At 37.7% G+C, this 24,086-nt stretch overlaps 1 protein-coding gene across 1 annotated transcript in view; it reads left to right on the top strand.

Moving 5' to 3' along the window:
* Positions 1–1,328: 1,328 nt before the first annotated feature.
* NOL10 (nucleolar protein 10) overlaps positions 1,329–24,086 on the top strand; it is a 47,476-nt gene continuing 24,718 nt past the window's right edge. The window contains exons 1-13 of the mRNA XM_008495122.2: positions 1,329–1,438; positions 1,890–1,935; positions 3,225–3,323; positions 4,063–4,140; positions 5,926–5,963; positions 8,910–9,046; positions 9,784–9,849; positions 10,981–11,041; positions 11,575–11,660; positions 12,018–12,096; positions 13,331–13,480; positions 15,772–15,838; positions 18,784–18,836. Of these exons, the coding sequence (XP_008493344.2) occupies positions 1,373–1,438; positions 1,890–1,935; positions 3,225–3,323; positions 4,063–4,140; positions 5,926–5,963; positions 8,910–9,046; positions 9,784–9,849; positions 10,981–11,041; positions 11,575–11,660; positions 12,018–12,096; positions 13,331–13,480; positions 15,772–15,838; positions 18,784–18,836 (1,026 nt within the window). The 5' untranslated portion in view covers positions 1,329–1,372. The remainder of the gene's footprint in view (positions 1,439–1,889; positions 1,936–3,224; positions 3,324–4,062; positions 4,141–5,925; positions 5,964–8,909; positions 9,047–9,783; positions 9,850–10,980; positions 11,042–11,574; positions 11,661–12,017; positions 12,097–13,330; positions 13,481–15,771; positions 15,839–18,783; positions 18,837–24,086) is intronic.

Raw genomic sequence — 24,086 nt, 5'->3', positions numbered from 1 at the left:
TATCACGTCAGCCAACCCTCTGCGGACGTCTGGGATTCCTTTCATCCGGCATGCCACAAGACCTTTGTGTGTGGACAAGTGAATTCTACTTTAAATGCGAATTACAGCCAGCGGCGGTATAAATACCTAGGCAGTGGAACCTGGGAAGGATGGCGCTCACCCCGAATAAGACATCTAGTGGCTACTGCCCTACATTGCTCCTTAGCCTTCAGCAACCGCATTTGCTAGGGATGAGATGGAGCTGCCAGAGCTCCCAGTGTCACTTGAGACGTCCTTGCACATCCCGCCTGGCCTCCAGCTCACGCTGAAGGGCATGGGTTTTCCATGGGTCTTGTGCCAGCCCCATCTAGGTGTCCTGAATACCATACGGCATCTCAAATGCCAGATAACCTGCATTTAAGCAAGTGAAGCCTTAGCTCTCTGAAATGGAGCTTAGACATCTGGCACCCATGTGGACATCTATGTTTAGGTGTGTTGATCTCATGTGAATCTCAGCTCTAACACTGTCTGAGTTACAAGAGTGCTTTCTAGACATGGTGTTGGAACCATCACTGTTGAAATACATCATCCTGGGAATCCCAGACATAAGACTTAATTGTAAGAGCTTCAGTTTGCATCGTCAGTGGAGTTCAACATTGTTGTGATAGAATTTGTGATTTTCATAGTTCCTTAAAGATGTACATGGATTGGATGCACATTATTTCAGCGCCTGCTGTTGCTCTTGCAGTTAGAACAGGAATGGTCAGAATGTTGCATGGCTGTTCTTTTTTAAGCTGTGATACAAAGCAATAAACCCAGGTCTTTTTACGTTTGCTGGCAAGGTTCTGATCAACCAATTCGTGGATACACAGTTTTTCCATAGATACGGGCCACGGTCTGCCGTGGGGTGAGAAAACTACCCCCACCAAGCCTGCAGAAGCGACTCCTGCCCTCCCGATTTACCCGTACGGCCGCCCGGGATGGCCCCGACGCCTCACTCTGGGGCAGAGCCAGGGGGCGGCCTCTGCACTGGGTCTCACCGAGCCGGGTCTGAGAGCCGCGGGCCGGGCAGTGCCAGGGCGGCCCATGCTGCCTGCCCTGCCCCGGCTGCTCCCCGAGCACAGCCGGAACAGAGGCCCGGGGAAGCCGCCAGCAGCTGCCGCCTTGTTTCGCTACGTGCATCGGGGATCCGCTGCTTTCCTTATGAGACCGATTCGCTTCTTCCTCACGAGAATCGGGCCAGACCCACCTCCCGCCGCGCCTCCCTCTGCCCTCGCCTACGAGCACTGCCCAGCCCGGTACAGCCGCCTCCCGGCGCCCCGGCGGAAGCGAGCGGCTTTCCGCTTCCCCTCTGCCCAGGAAGAGGCGGGCCGGGCCGGGTCAGGCCATAGACATGCAGGTTTCCAGCCTCAACGAAGTGAAGATCTACAGCCTCAGCGCTGGCCGGAGCCTCCCGGAGGTGAGGGAGCGGCGCGGGGTCGCGGTACCGGCCCCATCCCGCCTGTCCCGCGGTGCCGTCCGGCAGTGCCGGCAGCGGGAGGTTCTAGGAGCGGGTCAGACGGGTCGGGCCTGAGCTCCAAAGCGGCTGCTCCGGCTCCATGTGCGCTTGTGTTGAGGGGGGGGATCGTCATCTGAAACCGGCTACGGGTGCTCTTTAAACTCAAAGTGCAGTTTGTATGCGTGCATCGCTAGCTGTAGGTGTGTTACCCCACAAACTCACAAAAAATTCCTGCTTTGTAAGTTTTCTGAGCGTGGAATGGCTAAACTTACCAGTGTAAATGTAAAAATAATCAAGAGAAAAGGATAAGTGGCCTAAATTTCTTATGCTTGCAAATTTGATAAACTTTAAGTGATTCTCTGTTTCCTTTATGTGTAACAAGCTCAGGACTGATTCATGTATTTTCTTACAGTGGCTTTCAGACAGGAAGAAGAGAGCTTTACAGAAGAAAGATGTGGGTGAGTTTTCCTGTCACAGGGTCCTCAGGAACACTCAGCTGCACCCAGACAATATCCACGTCTAGGGAGAGACTTTACTAACTGATGCAAGGAACTTAGATTTAGCTCATATTTGAAAAAATCTATAGAATTAAAGGTATCAGTAGTTATTATTAGAGGGCCATGCTTCAACTTTCTACACACCTTTATATAAACAGTGTATTGTCTATATTGCTTTAAGTTTCAGCTATTAAATATCGGGGTTATAGACTTTGCATCCAGTTCTGAAGCTCCTTTTACAGGAGGGACATGGAGGTGCTGGAGCATGTCCAGAGAAAGGCCACAAGGATGATCAGAGGGCTGGAGCACCTCTCCTGTGAAGACAGACTGAGAGAGTTGGGGTTATTCAGTCCAGAGAGAAGGCTCTGAGGAGACCTTATTGTAGCCTTCCAGTATCTGAAGAAGGCCTACAAGAAAGCTGGTGAGGGACTTTTTAGGATGTCAGGTAGTAATAGGACATGGGGGAATGGATTCAAAGTAGAGGAGGGGAGATTTAGATTGGAACTTAGGAAGAAATTCTTCATTATGAGTTTGGTGAGACACTGGAACAGGTTGCCCAGAGAGGTGGTGGAAGCCCCATTGCAGGAAGTTTTTAAGGCCAGGCTGGACAGGGCTTTGAGCAACCTGATCTAGTGGGAAGTGTCCCTTCCCATGGCAGGGGGGTTGGAACTAGATGATCTTAAAGGTCCCTTCCAACCCTGAAAATTCTATGATTCTGTGACTGTAGAGAAACATGATGGATGAATTCCCATGCGTACCTTATGATAAAGTCCAGCTATAAGCTCCTCCATGTATATTATGTTCATCTTACTGTGCAGGACCCTCATAATTTTAGTCTAAATTTGTTATTCAAAATAAAATTAAATATGGCTATTTCTATACCATAAGAGGGTTTGTATAAAAACCTCAACCAAAGAAAAAGACATAGAGTTAACAGGAGAATGGAGTATATTACGCAACATCTTAGTTTTGTAAAAGGTGTGGTAAATATTTGCTGGTAGTTTATATAATCATGTGTTACGTAGTTACCATCGCAGAATAGGCATTTATCTCCCGTGGAGGTATGCTGCCTCTCAGAGTTACCAGACTGTATTAATCTGCTTGTTACTTATGTAATGTGTTACTTATACTTGAAAGATATCAAAAGATCTTCCTTATATTCAGTTAACTTTTCATGCTTCCATAAGAAAGCTGTTTTGGGGGGCTGATACAATCATGTTGCCTTTAAAAATAATTTTGTTTCTTTACAGATATCCGAAGAAGAATTGAACTTATTCAAGATTTTGAAATGCCTACGGTTAGCACAAAGATTAAAGTATCAAGAGATGGACAGTATATTATGGCAGTTGGTGAGTTAACAAAGGATCTCTCTGTAGCAGAGGCCAAAAGTGCTAGAAAATCATGATTGCAGCATGACTTAGTATTTCAGGTAGAATTGGTAAGAGTTCATTTTTAAATGTAGCATTGGACAGAGTTTTGAAAGCTTACTTTTAAGATGTGATAGAGTGACTGTCTTGGTAGTGGTATTGTGAAACACTTATTAGAATACAGACCTTCTTAGAATGATAAAAAGGTTTGGGATTTTGAAGATCATCTAGTTCAGCCTCCCTACCACTGTAAGCTTACAGTACAATTGTAAACTAAACTGTCTATAATAGAGTTAAAAACTAAGTTCTTAATTTTTTTTTTAATTGTATGTACATAAATTTGCATTAAATAGCTTCTGAACTTTGTTGCTTGAGTATTTCTTTAAAGAATGGAGGTTAATGCTACATTTTGTAACTGGCAAAGCAGATTCCATGCATGAATAGCTTAGTAGGTGTTAATATCATTAGGAGACTTGGTCTTTCATATATAATTAGAAGAATACATATCAATAGAGTGCTTTCAGGCACCAAAGGCAAAAACCAGACCATAAAGCTATGTTACCAAGAGGCATATTTTTCCAGTCACAGAAACTTTGGTAAGATCAGAATACTTGCAGTTTAAATGCAGTAGAGTCTGTATATGTAAGACATTATAACATTAGGGCTTTTTTAAAATAAATTTTTCTTAATTTTGTTAACAAATATCTAATTTTTCTTTCAGGAACTTACAAGCCAAGGGTCCGCTGTTTTGATACCTATCAGTTATCCCAGAAATTTGAAAGATGCTTAGATTCTGAAGGTTAGTATAAGCTATGGCTGTTTGTACAAGCTATCTTTTATTTATTATTCAGGTTGGAGTGAGGTGGAAATTTCCTTCCTGTGCTGGGGGAACAGAATGTTCTTCAGGGGAATACAGGAATCCCAAGTAAAGCATCACATTGCCTTTGTCTCTGTATTTTTCCCTTTTCCTCCTCCTTCAAAGTTCCTTTCTTGGAGCAGTGTGAGGAATGTAAGATTTACCTTGATCCAGGAAGCGTGGGGCTCAGAGAATGCGTATGGCTGGAGGCTGTGCTCTGTTGGGGATTACAGTGTGGGTTCCAAGGCTGGGTAGCTGTCAGTTCTCCTTTCCTCTTGTGTGAAGCAGTAAGGTAGGAGAAGGCATCATGATTGTACCATCATTACTTGTACATCATAATTGCTGGAATGAGTTGTCTCTGTTTTTCTGCTGGTTTTCTCTCTGTTTTTCAAGCTTGGTACAGGGTAAAGAGAATTGGGGAGTACTTGGGGATACATGGTAGCATTAATTACACCTTTTTTGCTGCTATTTTGGCTGGAGAACAGCTATGGCAAGGAACCATCTAGACAATGGGAAAGGGAGACTGTTAGACTGGGGGAAGAGGTCAGAGCTACTGTAGCTGGCAAGTTTTAGGATGCATAGATTTGGGGAACAGCCTGTGGATTTTTTGGGGTTTTTTGGGATGTTAGAGGACTGATGGCTGAAGACTGGGATATACAGGGGTGACCAAAGCAATGGTGGAATGAGCACATAGTGGCAGAAGTCCAAAGTTATTATGGAAGAATGAAACTGGTCTTACTGTGATGTATATGAAAATGATGTGAAAGGCAAAAATTGAAAACTACTGTATTAGGTAGGAAAAGGGGATTAGAGCATGGTAGTGTTTCTTTACCCTGTGCCTCAGGACTACAAGGAGTTACACAGGGTGAAGGGGGGACAGTGCTACAACATAGTAAGAGAGGAGTTGTGTAGAGTTCAGAGAGGCTGGGGAAAGCTAAGTATGGTGAGAATGGGATGTGTTTTAAAAGGGCAGGAATCATTGTAATAGTAAATACTTGCTGGTAATTAGAGCTTAAAGTGCTTTTTCTACTGGCATCTTACTAGACTGCAGAAGAGTATTTAATTTGCTATGTAGTATAGAGTCACTTCAGGTAACTTTAAATGAGTTACCTCATTTAAATGGAAACAGTTTATCTGAAGCAGCTACTCCCTGATGTTTCCAGCTCAGCTTATTTAAAACTAGGCAAAGTGCAATATGTTGTATGTTCACCATGCAGTGTATCCTTCAAATTTGTGTTTTGTTTTGTTTTGGGCTTTTTAAGCCTCAAAGCTATTTCTGTGTAAGTGCTGACTGACCCATTAGGAAGATCACATGTGCAGGTCTGTGCCTAGTACATCTGAACTCACATTTTTAATCATCTTTGACAGATTACCAAAGGTCCGTGGACCACACACTCACTGAAAACCATTTGATTAAACCTTCCCTAAGTCAATAAATACCTGGTTGAGCATTATTTTGAGGAGCGTGTCTAGTATACAAGAACGATAAAAAGATTACAGGATGCTTCATATGTTTCTAAAGTTTTAGAAAATTACTTGCTATTTTGCAAATAAAGTTATATAATTAAAGATTTTATCAAAGTGCCTGCATTATGCATTGACAGCTGTGGGGAATACTTATATGACTAAAGGTTAGCATGATTGTAAATGTTTTCAGTATTGATGCCAATGTTTGCAAATAAATTTGCTTACTTAGTTGACTTAAAATTCTCTTTCTCTCTCCTCTAGTGGTTACGTTTGAGATTTTATCAGATGATTACTCAAAGGTATGTTTAATGTTTTCAGTGTATAAATGAAAAAAATGTTTAATATGTATATTAAAATGCATTTTCATATATAGTAAAGGCAGTCAATCAACACAATTTTGGAACAGAAGAAGTTTTTTAGAAAAGCAAACGGGATTAAGGTTTCTGTACCTTCAAAATGTTTATTTTCTTCGTCTCTTTGTATTATAATTTGTCTTACCACTTGTAAAGTCTTTTGTCTGTAGTAGGGAAGAAGTTAGAATAATGTGAAACATTACTTACAAACAAAATGTGAAAAATGGAATTCGTTACTCTTTCTAGGGTAGCATTTAGTCACAAACTCTTAGGAGACTGATACACAGATGCACCATTTTTGAGCACTAGATAAGTTAAAAGCCTGATTTATTGTAATGCTATTGTAGACATGATGATATAAGCAGATGAATGGGAAGAAGTAATGTCTTTGTTTTAGTGTTTTTGGTTTTTTGCTTTTTTATCTTCTCCTCCAATACTGTACCTGAGGAAGACAGACAGTTCAGTTCTTAGGATCATCAACCCTTTTTTTAGACCCAATATGGTGACCACTTCTAATTCTGTTTCACACCTGGAAAAGTGCTTATGTTCTTGAAAACTCATTTGTTTTTTCCAGCTGCACCAGTTGGTGTAATAAAAGATGTTGCATCTTTCTGTAAATTTTGCTGTTTAATCGAGGAGTTATGCTTCAAATTAAATATGGAATTTAATAATTTTTTTTTTAATTTAAGTAGTTGATACTTTTTTTTTTTCTCCTGAGATAAAAAACCTTAGAATTTATGGTTTAGGTTTGTTTGTACAAATATTTCTATTTGGTCAGAGATGTTATCATGTAGCCTTCTAGCCAGCTAGATTAGCTTTAGTCTTTTTAAAATATTTCCACCTGTCAGATTTCAAAAAGTGTGTATGAATTTAAGTTGTAGAAGGTGAGTAATAAAGTGCAGGAGCCTCCCAGTTGTCTTTCCTTGGGAGAATGTTTCTGGTTGTACAGACCAAACAGAAATTTGGGAGATTAAGGGACAGATTGTGTTTGGAAATATATTCTGACAGGTTACAAAGGGTAAGACTTCTGTGTTTTCAGCTGAAATGGGTACTGTGTATCAAATTGAAGCCCTACTTTCACAACTTAATACAAGCTTACTTTCCATTTTATTCTCATAAAACTTACCAAATTATTAGAAAGAAAGTGTTATAGTGTCAGGTAGTGTCATAATGCTTTAAACATACTAAAAAGAAGGAACAGTATTTGAGAAATTACACTCAAAATGCTTAGCATCGTAAAAATATTGATTGGAAGGCGACCTTTAGATGTCATTTAATCCTTGAACAGGACTGTCAAAAACTACAGGCTTGGAGGTTCCACAAGTTCACTGAATAAATTACTGCAGTGCTGCACTACTTTGTCATAAAGAATTTTTGCTTCCTGTCCTGCCTGCCCAGGAAAATATGGAATTTTCACTGTAAAGAGTTTGACTCTTTCCATTTTCTTAATCTCAAGTCGCTGGCTGCTACGAGGTTGTCCTACAGGGTGCTCTTTGCCTGAGTAAAGTAGTTAAGATTCTTCCTACCTTTCTTTGTATGTTTTCTGTTCTTCCCTTTTTCTGTCTTGGTAGCCCTCTTGATGCTCTCAATATACCTCTTCAGTTGGGAGGCCCAGTCATTAGCAGAGTATCTGGTTGCTTTTGACCAGCAAATCTTTTTGGAAGTTCAAGTAGGTGAGAAGAAAATCAATTTTTCTCATCAAAAGTAAAGTGTATCTTCTGTTTTCTTGATAAAAGGTTTTTGATGGCTCACTGGTAGTGAACTAAGAGACCATGACACTGATCTTTTCAAATTAAATATGCTTTAATTTTGTGTTCTTACAGTTCATCTAACTTCTGTACTGCATAGAGGTGCAGACTTTTCTTCTTGTACAATGCTAATAGAGAAAATACACAGATTTATAAGTAAAGATGACAGATTCAGAATAATTTTGTACCTTGCCTTTACTGAGCTTCTCATCCCTATATGTGTTGTCAACAATTTAGTCTAGCAGTGGGATATTTAAAATTTTCATTGTCTACTGCTTTTAGAAGATGCTTGGACTATACATATTCTAAAGTCAATGAGCACTTTTCTAATCAAACCTAAATAGAATGAGGCTCAGAGTTAAGAGTTAGCTTGGGATTATCCACATCACTTAATTGTTTGTGTGCATCATGGCACAAGTTTGGGCAAGGCCACCTTGTCCAAGTGTTCTTCCACCACATGTTCCTCCATCACAGGGTGCTTGAGCACAGCCTGAGATACTGTGTGAGTGTAACAAATGGTGTGGCTGGTACTGTGTTTGCAGTGGGAAGAGTTCATTCATACACATGTGAGTTGTGCCAGCAGGACTGTAGGGACAGATTCTCACCTATTTCGTTTACTAGCACTTCATCCCTGTGGGCTCTTCTAGGACTGAGATGTTTGTCCAAGTTTCAGAAAGAAACAATATGCTTATTCAGTTGGCAAACAAGAAATGCAGAAAGGTTGTTGGTGTCATTTATTGGAATTTTGTCATGCATCAGGAGTGCTCAGTACCTATGAAGCTATCAGTGTCTGCATGGCATTGTACCTGGCAGAAATTATTAACTCTGGTGTCTGAAAGAAGTACAGATGCTAATTTTGGTGCAGGCCCCCACCCACATTGACTATACTGTTTCTGGTTGCAGAGTCACTTTCAGGGTGTCACGGATACTTTTATGAATATTCATTTCATGTTTTACTACTAAAGCTCTTTGTTGTGGGTAGTGAGAACGATGAAGTTGGCTCTGTCATTTTAATAGAAATTGTTTAAATGAGTTGTGATAAACTACTGTCAGCTTGAAAAAAAAGATCACTGGAGTTTGTACTGTAAAACCATCTAAGGTTATTGTCATCTGTATATTTCAGTGCTTTCTATTTTATTTGCAGATTGTCTTCTTGCAGTGTGGCAGGTTTGTGGAGTTTCATTCACAAGATGGGCATTATTACAAGACGAGAATACCAAAATTTGGTAGAGATTTCTCTTACCACTATCCATCGTGTGACCTTTATTTTGTAGGAGCAAGGTATGAGTAAATGGATTTTTTTTTTCAATTCTCTTAGCAATATTTTTCAATAAAAAATGAACATTAAAATACCAGTAAAGTTAAAAATTAGAAAAGTCACAATTCCTTCCAAATTAAATAATGGAGAGTGTGAAGAGGGAAGAATGTGGGAAGAGTAAGATTTATTCAGTTTCCTGTACTGGCTTTTTTCTTTAATTCTTAAACCAGGTACATCATATATTTACAAATCTATTACAAAAATTGCAATACAGTGTGCTGTTTTAAAAATGATTAGCATCTAAATAAGGAAAATTAAAGAACTTTTTCTGTCCTCATTAGTGTTTTGTTGCTGTTGGAAGTGTAAGTCAAATCACATAGAATAATTAATTGAGTTTCTGAGAAGACATAATAAAAATAGGTCTTTAGGTTTACAAACAAAATAAGTAGTAATTCAAGATGTAACATAAATCATATGAAATTAAAAGATCTTAAGAAAGGAATTGATGCATCTTTTTCTCAGAAAATTGGTAGGATATTGCAGTGTAATAAATGTCTTTGGTGAACATGTACATTCTTCTCTATTTTTAAAACTGAAGGGTGGATTTTTCTTATGTTTTAGGTTGTGAAGTCTGAAAATTCTGTATTTGGTTACAAGAATTTTTATAACTTCCCTTAACTTGGAATAATCATCATAAAATACAATGGTATGTTTCAGTATCCATAAGAGAAAGGAGTAATTTTTGATTTTTTCTTTGTAGTTCAGAAGTATACAGGCTAAATCTGGAACAAGGAAGGTTTCTGAACTCCCTGCAAACTGATGCTTCGTAAGTTAACTGTAGTGCCTCCCATTTCTCTGTGTTCTTTCCACCAGGTGGAAGCAAACTACTGACATGCTCACCATCAGTGCTGTATCTGAATACTGCCCAAATGCATTGCAGAGTTGAAAAGGAGTCTGAGCCTCATTTTATTTTATATTCTGTAATTCTTTGTTCTAGTTTTTGTTTTAATTGAGTTTTCTTTTGTGAATGTTCTAAAAGTGCTTAATATAGGCTTATATATTCATATAACATATTAATTATATAACGTGATCTTAAGAGCATTTCATTAAAACTTTTGCCATTATTGCTCAATTTAGCCATCACATAGAGATCTACCCACAGGGTATGTACTTTCCCAGACATGTCTTTGTCCTTATGCTCTTGGAATATCCTGGAGAAATTTTTTATATCTTCAGCATGTGTCTGATTCTTTTAAAAACCCTACCAGAGCAGGAGCTGGGCTTTTTTTCATGTGGGGTGAGGCAGATGAGAACAGACTTGAACACATAAAGTGTCTTGTTGGTGAGCAACAGCTGGTATTCAGTGGGTAGGATAGCTTAATGGCTGGAACAATATTTGTTTCAAAAAAAAAAAAAAGGAGGAAAATCCTGCAATGGAAGTGCTAAGGGTGTAGTGTGAAAGCTGAGTTAGAGAGATGAGGCTTGAAGATGTGAGAAGGTTGTGACGTGCAGAGTTGGATGAGTTATAGAAAGAGAGGTGCAGGGCTTTGAAGGGAAGAAATTGGAAAGTGCAGTGGTGTGGTGTATAGATAAATATTTGTACTTTGGAAGACTTGGAGAAATAAATACAAGGTTCCTGTTGAGAAACAGGATACTTGGGTGAGGGAAAGGCAGGCAGGCCTTTGGAGATACAAGCTTCAGAATACCTTTTGACATAAATGAGTTTAAGAATATAGTGGAACAAAGGAGGTTTAAGGTTACCAGCACTGCCTCTGAAATTCTTGGTAATTCTTGGTAAGATTCATATGGAAAGCTCCTACTAGGTTGCCATCCACCCATTCTTCCAGCTGTTGCTTTTCCAGGCTGAGCAACAGTGTACATGATTACAGAGACTGTTTTAGCTCTTCTTGTGTTAAACTGTTGTGAGTAATTAAACTTGTTCCTTTTTGTGTTTTAGAGAGAGTAATGTCTGTGACATAAATCCTGTGCACTTCTTGTTTGCTCTGGGGACAGCTGAGGTAAATGTTTATATTCCTTTTATTAAAAGGGCAGTGCTGTTTGTTTCTTTTTTATATTAGTTTGCATGAGGATAAGAAGAAATTAGGACATTACTATAAATATGACATGACATTATTATAAAAAATTAATTTTATCTTAAATGCTGTATTAAGTGTAGATCAATTAAACAACATGACTTCTTAGAGCATAATGCAGACATGGTTTCTGAGCTACCTTGGTTGCTGAGATGCTTGAGACTTTGCAGATGGGAGAGAAAATAATGTTATTTTGCTTTACAGTGTAGCCATCTGTAGAAATTAGATAGCATGTGTACTTTATTAATCTTCAGAAATTTAGTGTTAATGATTTTGAATCAGATGACATTTTAAAAGATAAATATGTGGAGCTTGTATGCCATTACTAGAACAACTCGTCAGTCTAGGAAACTTGATTAATTATTCATGGATTTAAAAATTCATAATTTTATTTAAACATTTTCAGAATACCAGACATCTGTTGCATGAGCTTGAAAAGTATTTTCTGTACTGTTTAGGGTAAAGTGGAATGCTGGGATCCTAGAACTAGAAATCGAGTTGGGCTGTTGGACTGTGCTTTGAGCAGTGTGACAGCAGACACAGAGTGAGTAAAGGCTGCCTTTTCCAAATGTGTTCTTCTGTTTTTTTTCACAAGTTTTGCATTTAGAAACAAATCCCACTTAAAATGACCTTGCCATGGTCTTCTATTCACATGACTAGTGTGAATAAGGGGCTTTCTGAGTCATAAAGGATTCTCTTAGTTATTGATCTGAGTAGTAGCAGCTAATTTTCTCTGCAACCACAAGTTGTGACTGTAAACAGTGCAGCTTTCTGAAGTAGTATATCTGAGTGATATCTGTAAATTAATTTACATTCATAAGCTTAGCTATTTTAACATCTAAAAAACTATTTGCAGCCTTTAATGGTAGAATTTCTTAACTGTAAGCATTGTGCCTTTCAGGATAGATGGTTTACCATCAATTTCAGCGCTGAAATTTGACGGAGCATTGAATATGGCTGTTGGAACATCCACTGGGCAGGTAGACTTTCAGCTGTAATAGTTCTTAGGAGATCCTGTTCTTGCAATTGCCAGTCCAAGTCTGTCATATGTATTGTGTGCTTACTCTAATGTTAATATATCAATACAAGTATTCACAGGAGCATAAATTACATGTGGTAATAGAGGTGGTAGTAGTGTTAAACTGCCAGTTTATTTTGTCAAAAGGTCTTCCTCTTCACACTACTGTAGGAGCCACTTAAAATCATTGCAACCTACATACTGTATCATTTTAAGTTCTACATCTTTCTTATGGCTGAAGAGTCAAATATGTGGGGAAGTTGTTGGCTTTTGAGACTGCAGTAGTACAGTTTCAGTGCAACATATATGCTCTTCTTGAAGAAATGATCTTTTAGCTTATTTTTGCTGTATTATCTTTCTATAAGGGATCATTTTAATTCATTTATTCTTTGTTGCCATCATATTTGTGGAGTATGGAGATTTTTTCCTGCCTGCATCAGTCTTTTCTTGGGTTTAGAAAACTGTATCTTGTTCAAGAGCAATTATATCTCTAAGAGTTGTATTTGCAATAATGTTACGATACATGTAATGCAAGTTTATTTTATAAAGAATTATTATATAACTATTGTAATATATAACTATTTTAAAATAATTATTATGATTTTTATAAAGCAAACTGATATTTTTTTCACAAAAATTATTAGTATTCACACTTTGCATGTGAAAGATTTAAGATTTCCATAGGAAACTTTGGACATAAAAATGCAGGTTTCTGGAAGACAGGACCTGTACTCTTTCTGTACACTTTCTTTAACATAAAAAAATTTCATTCTGTAGTGATGCACTTAAAGAAAGTGGTACTCAAAAAATGTGGGAATCTGAAAAATACAAACCTTGCAGGAGCAGCACAAGCTAAAAGTGAGATACTAGTAATTAAGAAATATGAAGAGCCTTGAGAACAGAATAGAAATGTAATTCAATCAGAGTGCAAAAGACCTTAGAAAGATGTCAAGCTCTCAAATTTGCTCTTAATTTTTCTAGGCTGAAGCGTGCTGAGGTTAAAATGTATTTCCAGGATACATTTGGCTCACTTAAACTGTTTTCAGAATTTAAAATTATTCCCTGTACTTAAACTTTGTCCATGTATTTAAGTAAAAAACATCAAGTTTAGTTAAAACTTCAGTGAACCTCTGTTGTGTGTAACTTCCTCTTGTTCTGACAGTGTTGTAAATTTAATCTATTTTGTTTTCTTTAAGGTTTTATTATATGATCTCCGGTCTAGTAATCCATTAATAGTCAAAGATCATCACTATGGCCTGCCTATTAAGTCAATTCAGTTTCAGCATCAGTTGGATTTAATTATCTCTGCAGATTCTCGAATCATAAAATTGTGGAACAAAGATACAGTAAGTTATTTTATGTTGTTGCATTTATACATTTTTTTTTCATGCAGCTTGAATAATAAAGCTGAAATTTAATGTAGGAACCTGGGCTTTTAATATGTCCTAATTTGCACAGCATTTTGTCTTGTCTGACTAAATAAACCAACAGCTGGTAAGTTATTCAACAGCCTGTTGGGTATAAAGATATAATCTTCTTTTTTTTTTTTTTAGCTGTTTATACATGTTTGCCTAAGATGCTTCTTTCAGTAGAAGGCTTTACACAAAAAGGAGTATCTCAGCCATTACCCTGGTTTGTGGATTTCTCACAGTGTGCTTGAACACATCCCATCACAGTTTTTCATCAGTGAAAACATGGTGATTCCAATTCCCTGCTCAAAGAAGGGCAGATAGAAGTAAAAGGTAGATCAGTTATTTTACGACCTATGAAAATCAGGTGTTGCTTATTTTCAGTGAAACCTGTTGGGGTATTGAAGCAAATGCAATGCCTAGATCCAAATAACAGTGTGTACAATGCTGTATTAATACATTCTGTTGCAGTAAGCAACATCTTTATCCCTCTCTTTTGCACCTCTAAATAAAACTGAAATCTCTGTTTTTCTTGACCTCTTTTTTGTTATATCATGTTTGTTCTTTTTTGTATCTTTCCATCAGTGAAGCTTGCATAAAAATATATTACCCCACAGATTCATAGTTACACTGCAGCTTTGTTTGGTTTGAGGTGCTGTCTATTGTCACTGAAAACCATGCTCTCTCTGTGCTACTCTAGCTTTATAGTGAAACATCTCTAGAGCAGTTGTAGTAGTTTAGAGGCACTTTTTTTCTGTCCATTTCAGGCATTCATTTCTCTATTGTTGTCCTTTTTCATGAACTTTCAACAGCCTTTTATTTTTTCTGTAATTGCAAGCAGTTTTCTGTAAACTCCTCTGCAGTTATTTTTTATTGTTTTAAGAGAGCAAATAAGTTACTGGTTGTTATTTAAAACATCTGCAGTGGCCTGTCTCAATTTTTCCTAGGTATATGTGCTTCTCTTATTGAGAATGAAACACTCTAAGGTTTGTCAGGTGGCCTCTGCAGTGGGAAAAGGGAGGGTTTGGTACTGCTGGAAGGCAAAGGTAACTTTGGATTCCTTCCTAGAGTATGTTCCAGCTGGCTCCACCTCTCCCAGATATTGGTTCCTGACTATCTCTGGCTTGGAACCAACTGCAGAGGCAGACTGTGGGGTGGAGAGCATATGGCTTTGATACCAATATAGCCCCATGCTGAGACGTGCCTTGGGGTGGGGAGCAGGAGGCTTTTGTCTGCTAAGACTGGGGTGGGGGAGGACTCCTATTAATCATTGAGGAGAGACCAGAGGTGGGTGGGGTAACAGCAGTAACTGGGAGAGAAAGGAAGGGCCCAGAAAGGTAGGTGGGATTGCTGCAGGGGATAAAAAAAGAGGAACGGGATCAAAATTTGCTCTGTTCCTGTCCCTCATTTAGAGCTGTGTAGGCATGTACTCTCATGCTTCAGATTCTGTAGCCCAGTTCTGAGAGTCTTCCTTGCCTGGCTGTCTTGTGTGTTGGCTTATAAGAGCACCTGTATTTTGTCTGGGTTTTTCAGACTTGGTTCCAATTCTTATTTTTTTGAGAACACTGTTTCCTGCTTGTACCGCTTTCCGAAATAACCTTTATAACTTCAGTTCTGATCTAAGCTAGATACCACTGAATGCTTTCAGTACTTTTATTTTGTACTTAGACCTCTTTAGTACTGAGTTGTTTGTTATTCTATGACCATTCTATGATAAATTATAAGTAAAGTGCTAAGCTGTATTTAATTTCATGTAGACAAAAGCAGGGTGGCAGAACTAAGCTTCAGAATTAAAATCCACTCCCAATCCATCATTTCAGCTGGAGATAATTACCACATATAATAGTTTAAACCCACCATATTTGAAGTTGGGCAAAATGAGGGTTACACTGACAATATGCCAGGTACTTATGGACCTCACCTCCTCTTGCACAAAACAAAGTAAATCTGGTACAAATGTTTTCAACACAGAAGTGTGAGCTGAGGCATTGAGGTGTTACTGTACACAGCCTATGGCTGTGTCTTCAATAAGCCATAGGCTACACATTCTTCTAAAAGGTCAGATCAGAGACAAAGCACAATACTGAGTTCCTTTTATTATATTCAAATACTTTATTGTTCTGCAAAATCTGTTCCATCTTTATCTCATAAATATTTCTTACTAAATTTATTTATTTAATATTATTGCTTTAAGTTCTTTATAACTAATTTTCTTCTAACAATTTCAGGGGAAGATATTTACTTCAATGGAGCCACAATATGATATCAATGATGTCTGCCTGTATCCAAATTCAGGTATGTTTGATCTTTCCTTGCTTTGGATACAGCCCTTACTGTGCCCTTCCTTAGATGGAATACCTTGGATTTTTAGTTGTAGATTTCTAAGTGCAGAGATTTGCATGCTTTTTGAGACTGTTTTCAAATTTGTTACATCTCACAATGTTATTTTAGAGGTCAGAACTCAGGGTCACTTCTTAAGTTTCCAGTAAGTAATGATATTTCTACTAAATGGTGGTTGTATGTGCACATGTGCTTTGTACCTCAGATTACAACTGGCCTTAATTTTCCCTGCTTGATACAAGCTTTTTAATTCTATTGGACTACTATTGGACAACTGCTTTTTTTTTTTTTCACCATAGAAAACAGTACTGAAAAATATGAAATAAAAATCAAGGCCAGTAGGATGGCACAGGACAAAATTCCTCATCCAGTGAATGCCTGTGTTGCAAACTCTGCTATTACATTAATTTTAGAGAGAGGTAGCAGCAAAGACAGTGACTTGGACTTTGATTAATGCTAGCAGCTTTCATTGAAGATTGTAGATAAGTGAGTTTGAGATTTCTAACGAGTTAAAACTTACCTTGTCTTTTCTGCCAATTTCAGTTAGGAATGTGTCCTTTTTAAAATGATCTTTTATTTGGAAGATGAGCGCTTAAATACTGATCCCTGCTGAGATGGTGCACATTTTTGACCTTATGTGGCAGCAAAACTGTAATGGTCTGCAGTATCTTGCTGATTAAAATATTAACTGACTTCCAGGCTGCTCAGGTTTAGCTATCACCTTCTGAAACAGAGTGGTGTTTCACTACTTAGGAATGGAGCTAGGTTTTTCTGAGCCCTCAAAAAAGACACTGGTACCTCACTGGACATTACTTTTATGATGTGTCTGTCATCTACATCTGGATCAGTGATGTAGACTGCATTCCAGTCTACATGAGCAGCCTTGACTCAGATTCAGTTAAGTTGTAGAATATGTGAAGTTTAATAGTATCTTCAGTGTATAAAAATCTCTGCCTCGTTTGTTTCACTTATTGTAAAAAAACTTAAGTTAAACATTTCGGTTTTCTAAAACTCTTTCTGCCACTTGCTGCCACTTCATAGTTGTGTTTTCATTCCTTTAAACTGATGATACTGAATTCAGAAGTCTTTCCAAATACAATCTTTTTAAAACATCTCTGAAAAAATTATTATTTATTTGTCCTTTAAAGTGATCAAACTAGACTGCTGTGTACTTTGTTAGGGTGTGGTCTCCCCATAAAAAGTGGTTGAAACTAGCAAGCTGAAACCATGAAGGTGTGTGCAGTAGCTTTTTAAAAATTCTTTTATTTCCTCTGTAGAATATACCCTTATACTATTCTGAAGACTGTTTTTTCCTTCCTTTAATTGTTGGTGGATGACTCTCAAAGAGGAATTTTTTCCTATTACTGTCATGTTTGAAGCACCTGCATAATTGATTTGTCATTTTATCTCTAGTCACATTCAGTCAGTGAAGAAATGCTTTGTCTCCTGAAATTGTAGTGATCCTACTGATATGTTAAGGGAGTATGGAATATACACAATAATACATTGTCTATGTGTATATATAAATGTATATACTATTTTGTTTTTTCCTCAAATTGCCTGCACACCTTCCCAGGTATGGTTTTCAGCTTCAGATTGCTGACTAAGCTTTCACAAACTTCTTGCTTTGCCGGGAAAGCAAGCCCCCTTTTTTCCTGACATTTTAAATCCAGCTGCGTTGTGTATTTTTAATAAAGGATTAGATAGGAAGGATTACTCCACCCATGTTAATTGCGTTCCTTTAGTTGGGTGTAAATTAGATTTCTGCCCTCTGGGTGTGTAGTAATTGACCTAATTATTTGTAGTCTCAGTGGCATATGTTACAATACTTCTAGATCAGAATGTTATCTAACACGATTACTCTTCTTCATATTCCATTTCTTGTATTACCCGGTAATCACCTGAGCTGGAAAGACAAAACTGAGATAAACATGAAAGTATATGCCAAATGTCCTTATTACTCTCCTATGTAGAAGGAAATTGAGGGTATTTCTCATTTTCAACTTACATGAAGTCCTGTAGAGGCTGGAGACTTTCTATGGATTTTTATATTTGTACTGTAGGCATTTTTTTATACTCAATAGCCTTTATTCATGGTGTTTCTTGGGTATATACATAGATATTTCAAATTTTCCATTTGCCCAGGTTGGCTAATATCACTAGGATTACTGTATTTGATACCACAGTGCCCTGTCTCATTTTGTATTGAGAAGCTGCTGTTCTGTTATTCCCCAAGATGAAATATGAATAACAGTGTAACCCATGTCATGATTTATAACTTCATTTAGACTACAGGTGTGTGTTTAAAAACTAAATGCCCCCTTGTATTAGTAATAGAGGTTTAGGCCCAAGGTAGATTTTAAGTATAACACAAACTGGATTTATTCTAAACAGTGTTATGGGGTGAACTATTTAAATTTATTATGAAAACTGGCAGCCCACAGATGTCCAGGCTCAGTGTTGCTTGAAGTGGTGCTGAACAATTAAGATTGAGGACAAAAAGCATGATTATGTAGGAAATGAAACTTTGTTAATCATGCTATCAGATCTGTTTTTCCTTAGCTTTTGAGGTTACAGTTTATTATGGGTCCCACTTAACTGTTCCATTGCAGGCCAAGAATATTTCCTATGTGAGTGCTACAGATTGTGTGACTTCACCCACCCCTCCCTAACTCATAAAAGTTCTTTACCTACAAATTCTCGGTTGCCAATCTTTTTTATTTTTCTTTTCTGTGTCAGAAAATTCTCTATTTTTTCCATTTCTTTTCACAGAAGATATTTTGTCCTGTGTACACATCTACTTCATGTGAATATATGTGTGTATATTTATATTTAAAAAAAAAAAAAGTAGTGTTATCCTCTTATAACCAGTATTTTTAAATATGGAAATCTCTTTTTAGGAATGCTAATGACTGCCAATGAAGCTCCTAAAATGAATATCTACTATATACCCGTAAGTAATATAAATTGTTGTTGATAAGGCTCTTTTAAAACTCAGTTGTTTGGTGCCATTCATGTTGGTAAATTAGTCCTGCAAAATCATGTCTACATTCTTTGACTTTTCATGATAAAGTAAATTTAAGCCAACCATAATTTCTTAATGTAAAACTGAATTACTAAAAAGACCAGCCTGTAATTTGCCTTTTACTACCAGTTACAAAACTGGTTAGTGACAGTAGGAAATTCAAGTAGAGCTTTGCTGGACAAAACCAGGTTTTGACATCTGATCAGCAAAGAATGCCTTAATAGGAACTATATAGCTTATTTTCAAGATAATAATTTTGCTTTGTTGTGAAATATGTCATTACCATCTTTAGTGTGTGGCATACAGGGGCATAAGCATGGCAATAAATATTACTCTCTGTTCTGATGGAGAGTTGTTATTTTGTGGCTTTAAGTCTTGCTCTTGGGTGTAGCTTCTGATCGGTGCTTGAATTGCAGCTTTTTTCTTGAGAAAACTGTAAAACTGTAAGTGTTTGTTTTATCTCTGCAGTTTGGTTTTAGGGAGACTTAAGAGCCTTCTGTGCCTTCTGCTGTTAGGGCGCAAAGAACTACCCTTGCATTTCACTCGTTTTAATTTTGAATCTACATTGCATTCAGTAGGTTTCTTTTTTGCGTCATAGGAGATATTTAGTAAGATATATACATGATTGTTACATGCAGAATAGCTAACCAGACTGTAAAAATAAATACATTTCTTCTTAAGGAATTTTATTCACATTTAGGACAAACTATAAAATTTTTAAGTTTTAAATATATTTTAAATTTATTTTTTAAACTACCTGAGAAGTTTTAATTCAGATAATAAAATTTAAATTAATTTTATTTTGAGTAGTTTATTTCTGGGTTGTTATTGTCCCTGGTGCTCCAGTCCCTCTCCCCCATATAGTTGTGGTTGCACTTAAGGTAGATAATCATCAGTTTACGTTTTTTTTTGTAGAATATACACTATGAACCTGTTATGTATTGGTGTCTTAACAGCAGCATATCCTCCAAACAATTCTATTATATGGTTATATTTATTTATATTACTAGATTTTTGCATTTAAAGAAAGGTGAATTTTTATACTTGGTTGTAATTTATATCACATTGTTTCTCAAATAGAAATTACAACTAATTTACTTAATTCCTCTCTAAAGAATTTACAATTTGTTAACTGAAGCTATTCCATGCACCTGGGTCGAGGAAATCCCACACAAGGGTAGAGGTTGGGAGAAGAAAGGATTGAGGGCAGCCCTGAGGAGAAGGACGTGGGGGTGGTGGTAGTTCAGACGGTCAACATGATCCATCAGTGTGTGCTTGCAGCCCAGAAAACCAACCAGGTCCTGGGCTGCATCAAAAGAAGCACAGACAGTGGTCAAGGGAGGTGATTCTCCCCCTGTGAGACCCCACCTGGAGTGCTGTGTCCAGTTCTGGAGTCCCCAACATAAGAAGGACACAGAAGTCCTGGAACATGTCCAGAAGAGAGCCACTAAAATGATCAGAGGGCTGGAGCACCTCCCCTATGGAGACAGGCTGAGGAAGTTGGGGTTGTTCATCCCAGAGAAGAGAAGGGTCCAAGGTGACCTCATAGCAGCTTTCCAATATCTGAAAGGGGCCTACAAGAAAGCTGGGGTAGGGCTTTTTGCATGGGTGTGTAGAAAGAGGAAAAAGGGAAAAGGTTGAAATCTTGAAGAGGAGAGATTTAGGTTAGACATTAGGGAACAATTGTTTCCTGTGAAAGTGGTGAGATGCTGGAACAGGTTGCCCAGGGAAGCTGTGGCTGCCCCCTTCCTGGAAGTGTTCAATCCAGGTTGAATGGGGCCTTGAGCAGCCTGGTCTAGTGGGAGGTGTTCCTGCCCATGCAGGGGGGGTTGGAACTAGATGAGCTTTAAGGTCCCTTGCAACCCAAACCGTTCTATGATTCTCAGATGAAATAAGTTTGTCTTAAGACAAAGTATTAGCTGTAGTCAGAAACTGAACACTTTGATTCTGGTTTGTAAGGTATCCTTTGTAAGGTTTAGAAAGTAGCTCTCCAAGTGATGGTTTTTTTTAACTCTTGTCTTTTGAATTAATCATAGAATCAGAGAAGGCAAAATTCCCATCTTTTCAAAGACTTGAGATTTTTTTAAAAATGAAGGGACTATTAATTTAAGTAATTCAGATGTAAGAAGCATTTCTTCTGTCTCTAAGAGTAAGGGTCAGCGTCATTCTGAATATGGTGCACTGAAAATTTGTTTTGTAGGTATGTATGATATGTGGATTTCACATCTGTAGCACATTAGAGGTACATATCCAACATTGCCACTTAGCCAAAAATATGGTTTTATTCTCTTGATTGTCACCAGCAGTAAGTGGGTGTTGGAACTTGTTCTAGCCAGCACTGAGTATTCTTTCACATATGGTAAATAAAAATGAAAAATACTTAATTTTTGTTCTCCCAAAAATCTCAGTCTCATGGAACCCTCTGAATACTAACTCCATGTTTCTAAAGTTAGGTAAGTAATTTTTAGCTAAGAAAGATAAGCAGTATGTAGTAGATCTCATATCATACTTAACAGAGATTATTGCAAACCTAAATACTGACAAATACTGCTATTTTTGCAGCATGCAGGCTATTCCAATGAAACTTAACGCAAATCATTAGTTAAACCATCTTCCTTTTTCACTGTTCTCTGATTGTCAGTATCTGAGTCTGCCTGAACTTGTTTGGGTCACACTGTTTTGTGGGCTTTACACCCACAGTGACACATGGGAATAGAGATGATAACTGTTAAAGCATAAATCCTGATTTAAGTTCTATTTTTTAAATACTATTGTGTGTAAGAAAATTAAAAATTTTATTCAAAGGCCATTGCCCAGATCAAATTTCTGTTTTGAATAAGCTAAACTTCTTCAGTTTGTAAATGGCTTTTAGTCTGAAGGCTGCTGAGGATAACAGTAAGTACTGGCATGACATTTTTCAGTCATCAATCTGTAGTTCATTTCAAAACATGGAATGCTTATTTTAGAGAATAAGAAAGCTTTCTTATGGTAGTGAGAGGTTACTTTGAAATAGAGACACTTCTTTTTTTAATCTTTTTAAATTCAGAAAATATAAAATGGAAAAGTCATGTCAGCTTTAAGCTGCTATGGGGCATTTGTTATTAAGGAAACTCAAATGTTATTAATGTTATTCATGTTACAGTTTTATTCTTTAATCTTTTGTGCTAGTTATTTGAGCTCAGAGATGCACACCTGTCCTTTGGTTTCTGTGTCTGTAGATTATTAAGACAAGGGTGTTTTCTATCCTTGGAACACTAATTTCCTTGTGCATGTGCAGATGAGTTTAGTTGCATGTGTCTTTAGAGTAAAACTTAAAAGAACTTGTTATTTGCTGTATTACCTGATCTCTTTTAATGGTGTCATTTTCTGGGTTTTTGTAAGAATTAGGATTCACTGTTTTTCCAATGAGTAGCTTAATTTTCTGTTTGTTTACTTAGAGATAGAAGTGAATACTACTTAAAATGCATCCTCTGTGTTTGAGATGTTGACAGGAACTGAGTTATAATTCTTGAATTCCACAACAGAATAAATGCCTGGGGGAAATGCTACTACTATAAAGGACAGTTGTGCTTCAGAACTCATGGAAGTACTTTTGTGTAAATAGAATCCATTCAGTTGCCTGGCCCCTCATTGCCCTGTAGTGCCAGCAATTCTCTCTCTTTTTCTTTAAAGTCTTCTATGGAACAGCTACAAGAAATTACCCTGATCATGGTCAAGGAGGATACAGGATATTTAAAAGCTCAAACGTATGGTGCTGTTTACAGCATAAGAAAAAAAAAGTCTTCAGAAGAAGACATACACAGAAGCCAGAGCCTTACAGAGCAAGAGTAAATATATATATGTGTATGGGTGCAGCCATACTCAGCATCCTCTGTCCTTGAAACTGTCCAGACAGTGTAGGACTGTGCCCAGCCTGATACACCCAGGCTCTCAGCAGGCTTGCTCAGTGTGGGCACAGTGCTGTGCTAACACAGCCACAGGACCTGTGAACCAGAGCTGGCTCCTGTCTGGCCAGCTGGGAGTACAGTCTGACTGAGCTCATGTCTGACTGAGTTATCTGTGTACGTGTGCCCATTGTTAATGCCAAAGCTAAATTTCCATTGCAAAACCAAAAAAATTTCTGTGTCTTGAACTTTAGTCTTATAAAAGAGTTGACAATGGGTATCATACTGCTGTCTGTAAATGAAGCAGCATGCTTTAGCTTTTCCTGAAGAATTTTCAACAAGTATGACATTTGAGATTAGGAATGTCTGAGAAAACTGTGCGTCTCTTACAAAAAAAGAAAAATCACCAGAATTGATTCCTGTGTTTGCAAAGCTGTTAGTGGAGGGAAAGCAAGCTGATTTTTTTTTTTTTTACTAGAAAGGACAGGCAGTTTTGGTTTTAAATGGCAAGAAGATGCCTTATGTAGGTACACAGTGTGGGGAGTGAGTAAAAGCCAAATTCAATCTGACCCTTAAAATGGGATGTTTGTTTTACATGGCTTAGCTTAGAGACTTTGTTTTTGTTTTATTTTGTTGGGCTTTAATGAGGGCAAGTGCCTCTGACTGGAATTGGGCTGTTTGCCAATACTTTAATAGTGAACTTGCAGTTTATGCAAACATTTGGAACCTACTTGTTGCCAGCTGGCTTCCTGGTATATTGCTTTGATGTGTTCCTCAGGAAGGTTGAAATGAAAGTTGTGTGTGCCTTGGGATACTTTTCAGACTACTGACTCAGAAATGTAAGTTAAATCAACAGTGCAACCAGGTCCTGGCCAAATAAGTGAAGAGAGGGAGAAGCTCTACCAGCACATGGTGGTCTTCTGGCCTGGCATCTAAGATAAGCTGGGTTCTCATAGATTTAATTGAGCTTGTTAGCTTCCATGACATAAAATGTTCTCTTTTCAGGTTGTATAGAAAAACTCCTACGGAGCTCTTGCATGCTCTGGAAGCAAGGGGGATAGGTGTTATTTATTGTGTTTACTACTGATTACATGAACATGTCTGATCTTAGCTCAGACGTTTTAAATCAGTCCTGTCTCCTTTATTGGACTTGAAATTTTGGGCTGCATATACATAATGAAACTGAAACTTGCTCTATTCATTAGGCTGCTAAAAGAAGAGAGCAATTAAGCAAGTAATTAATTGAGTGTAATATTCTGTGTTCTGGATTTCTTTACTTTCCTGCAGTCTTGGC

The sequence above is a fragment of the Calypte anna genome, chromosome 3 (assembly GCF_003957555.1).
Source record: "Calypte anna isolate BGI_N300 chromosome 3, bCalAnn1_v1.p, whole genome shotgun sequence".
Classification (NCBI taxonomy): Eukaryota; Metazoa; Chordata; class Aves; order Apodiformes; family Trochilidae; genus Calypte; species Calypte anna.
This window is presented reverse-complemented; position numbering and strand designations above follow the sequence as displayed.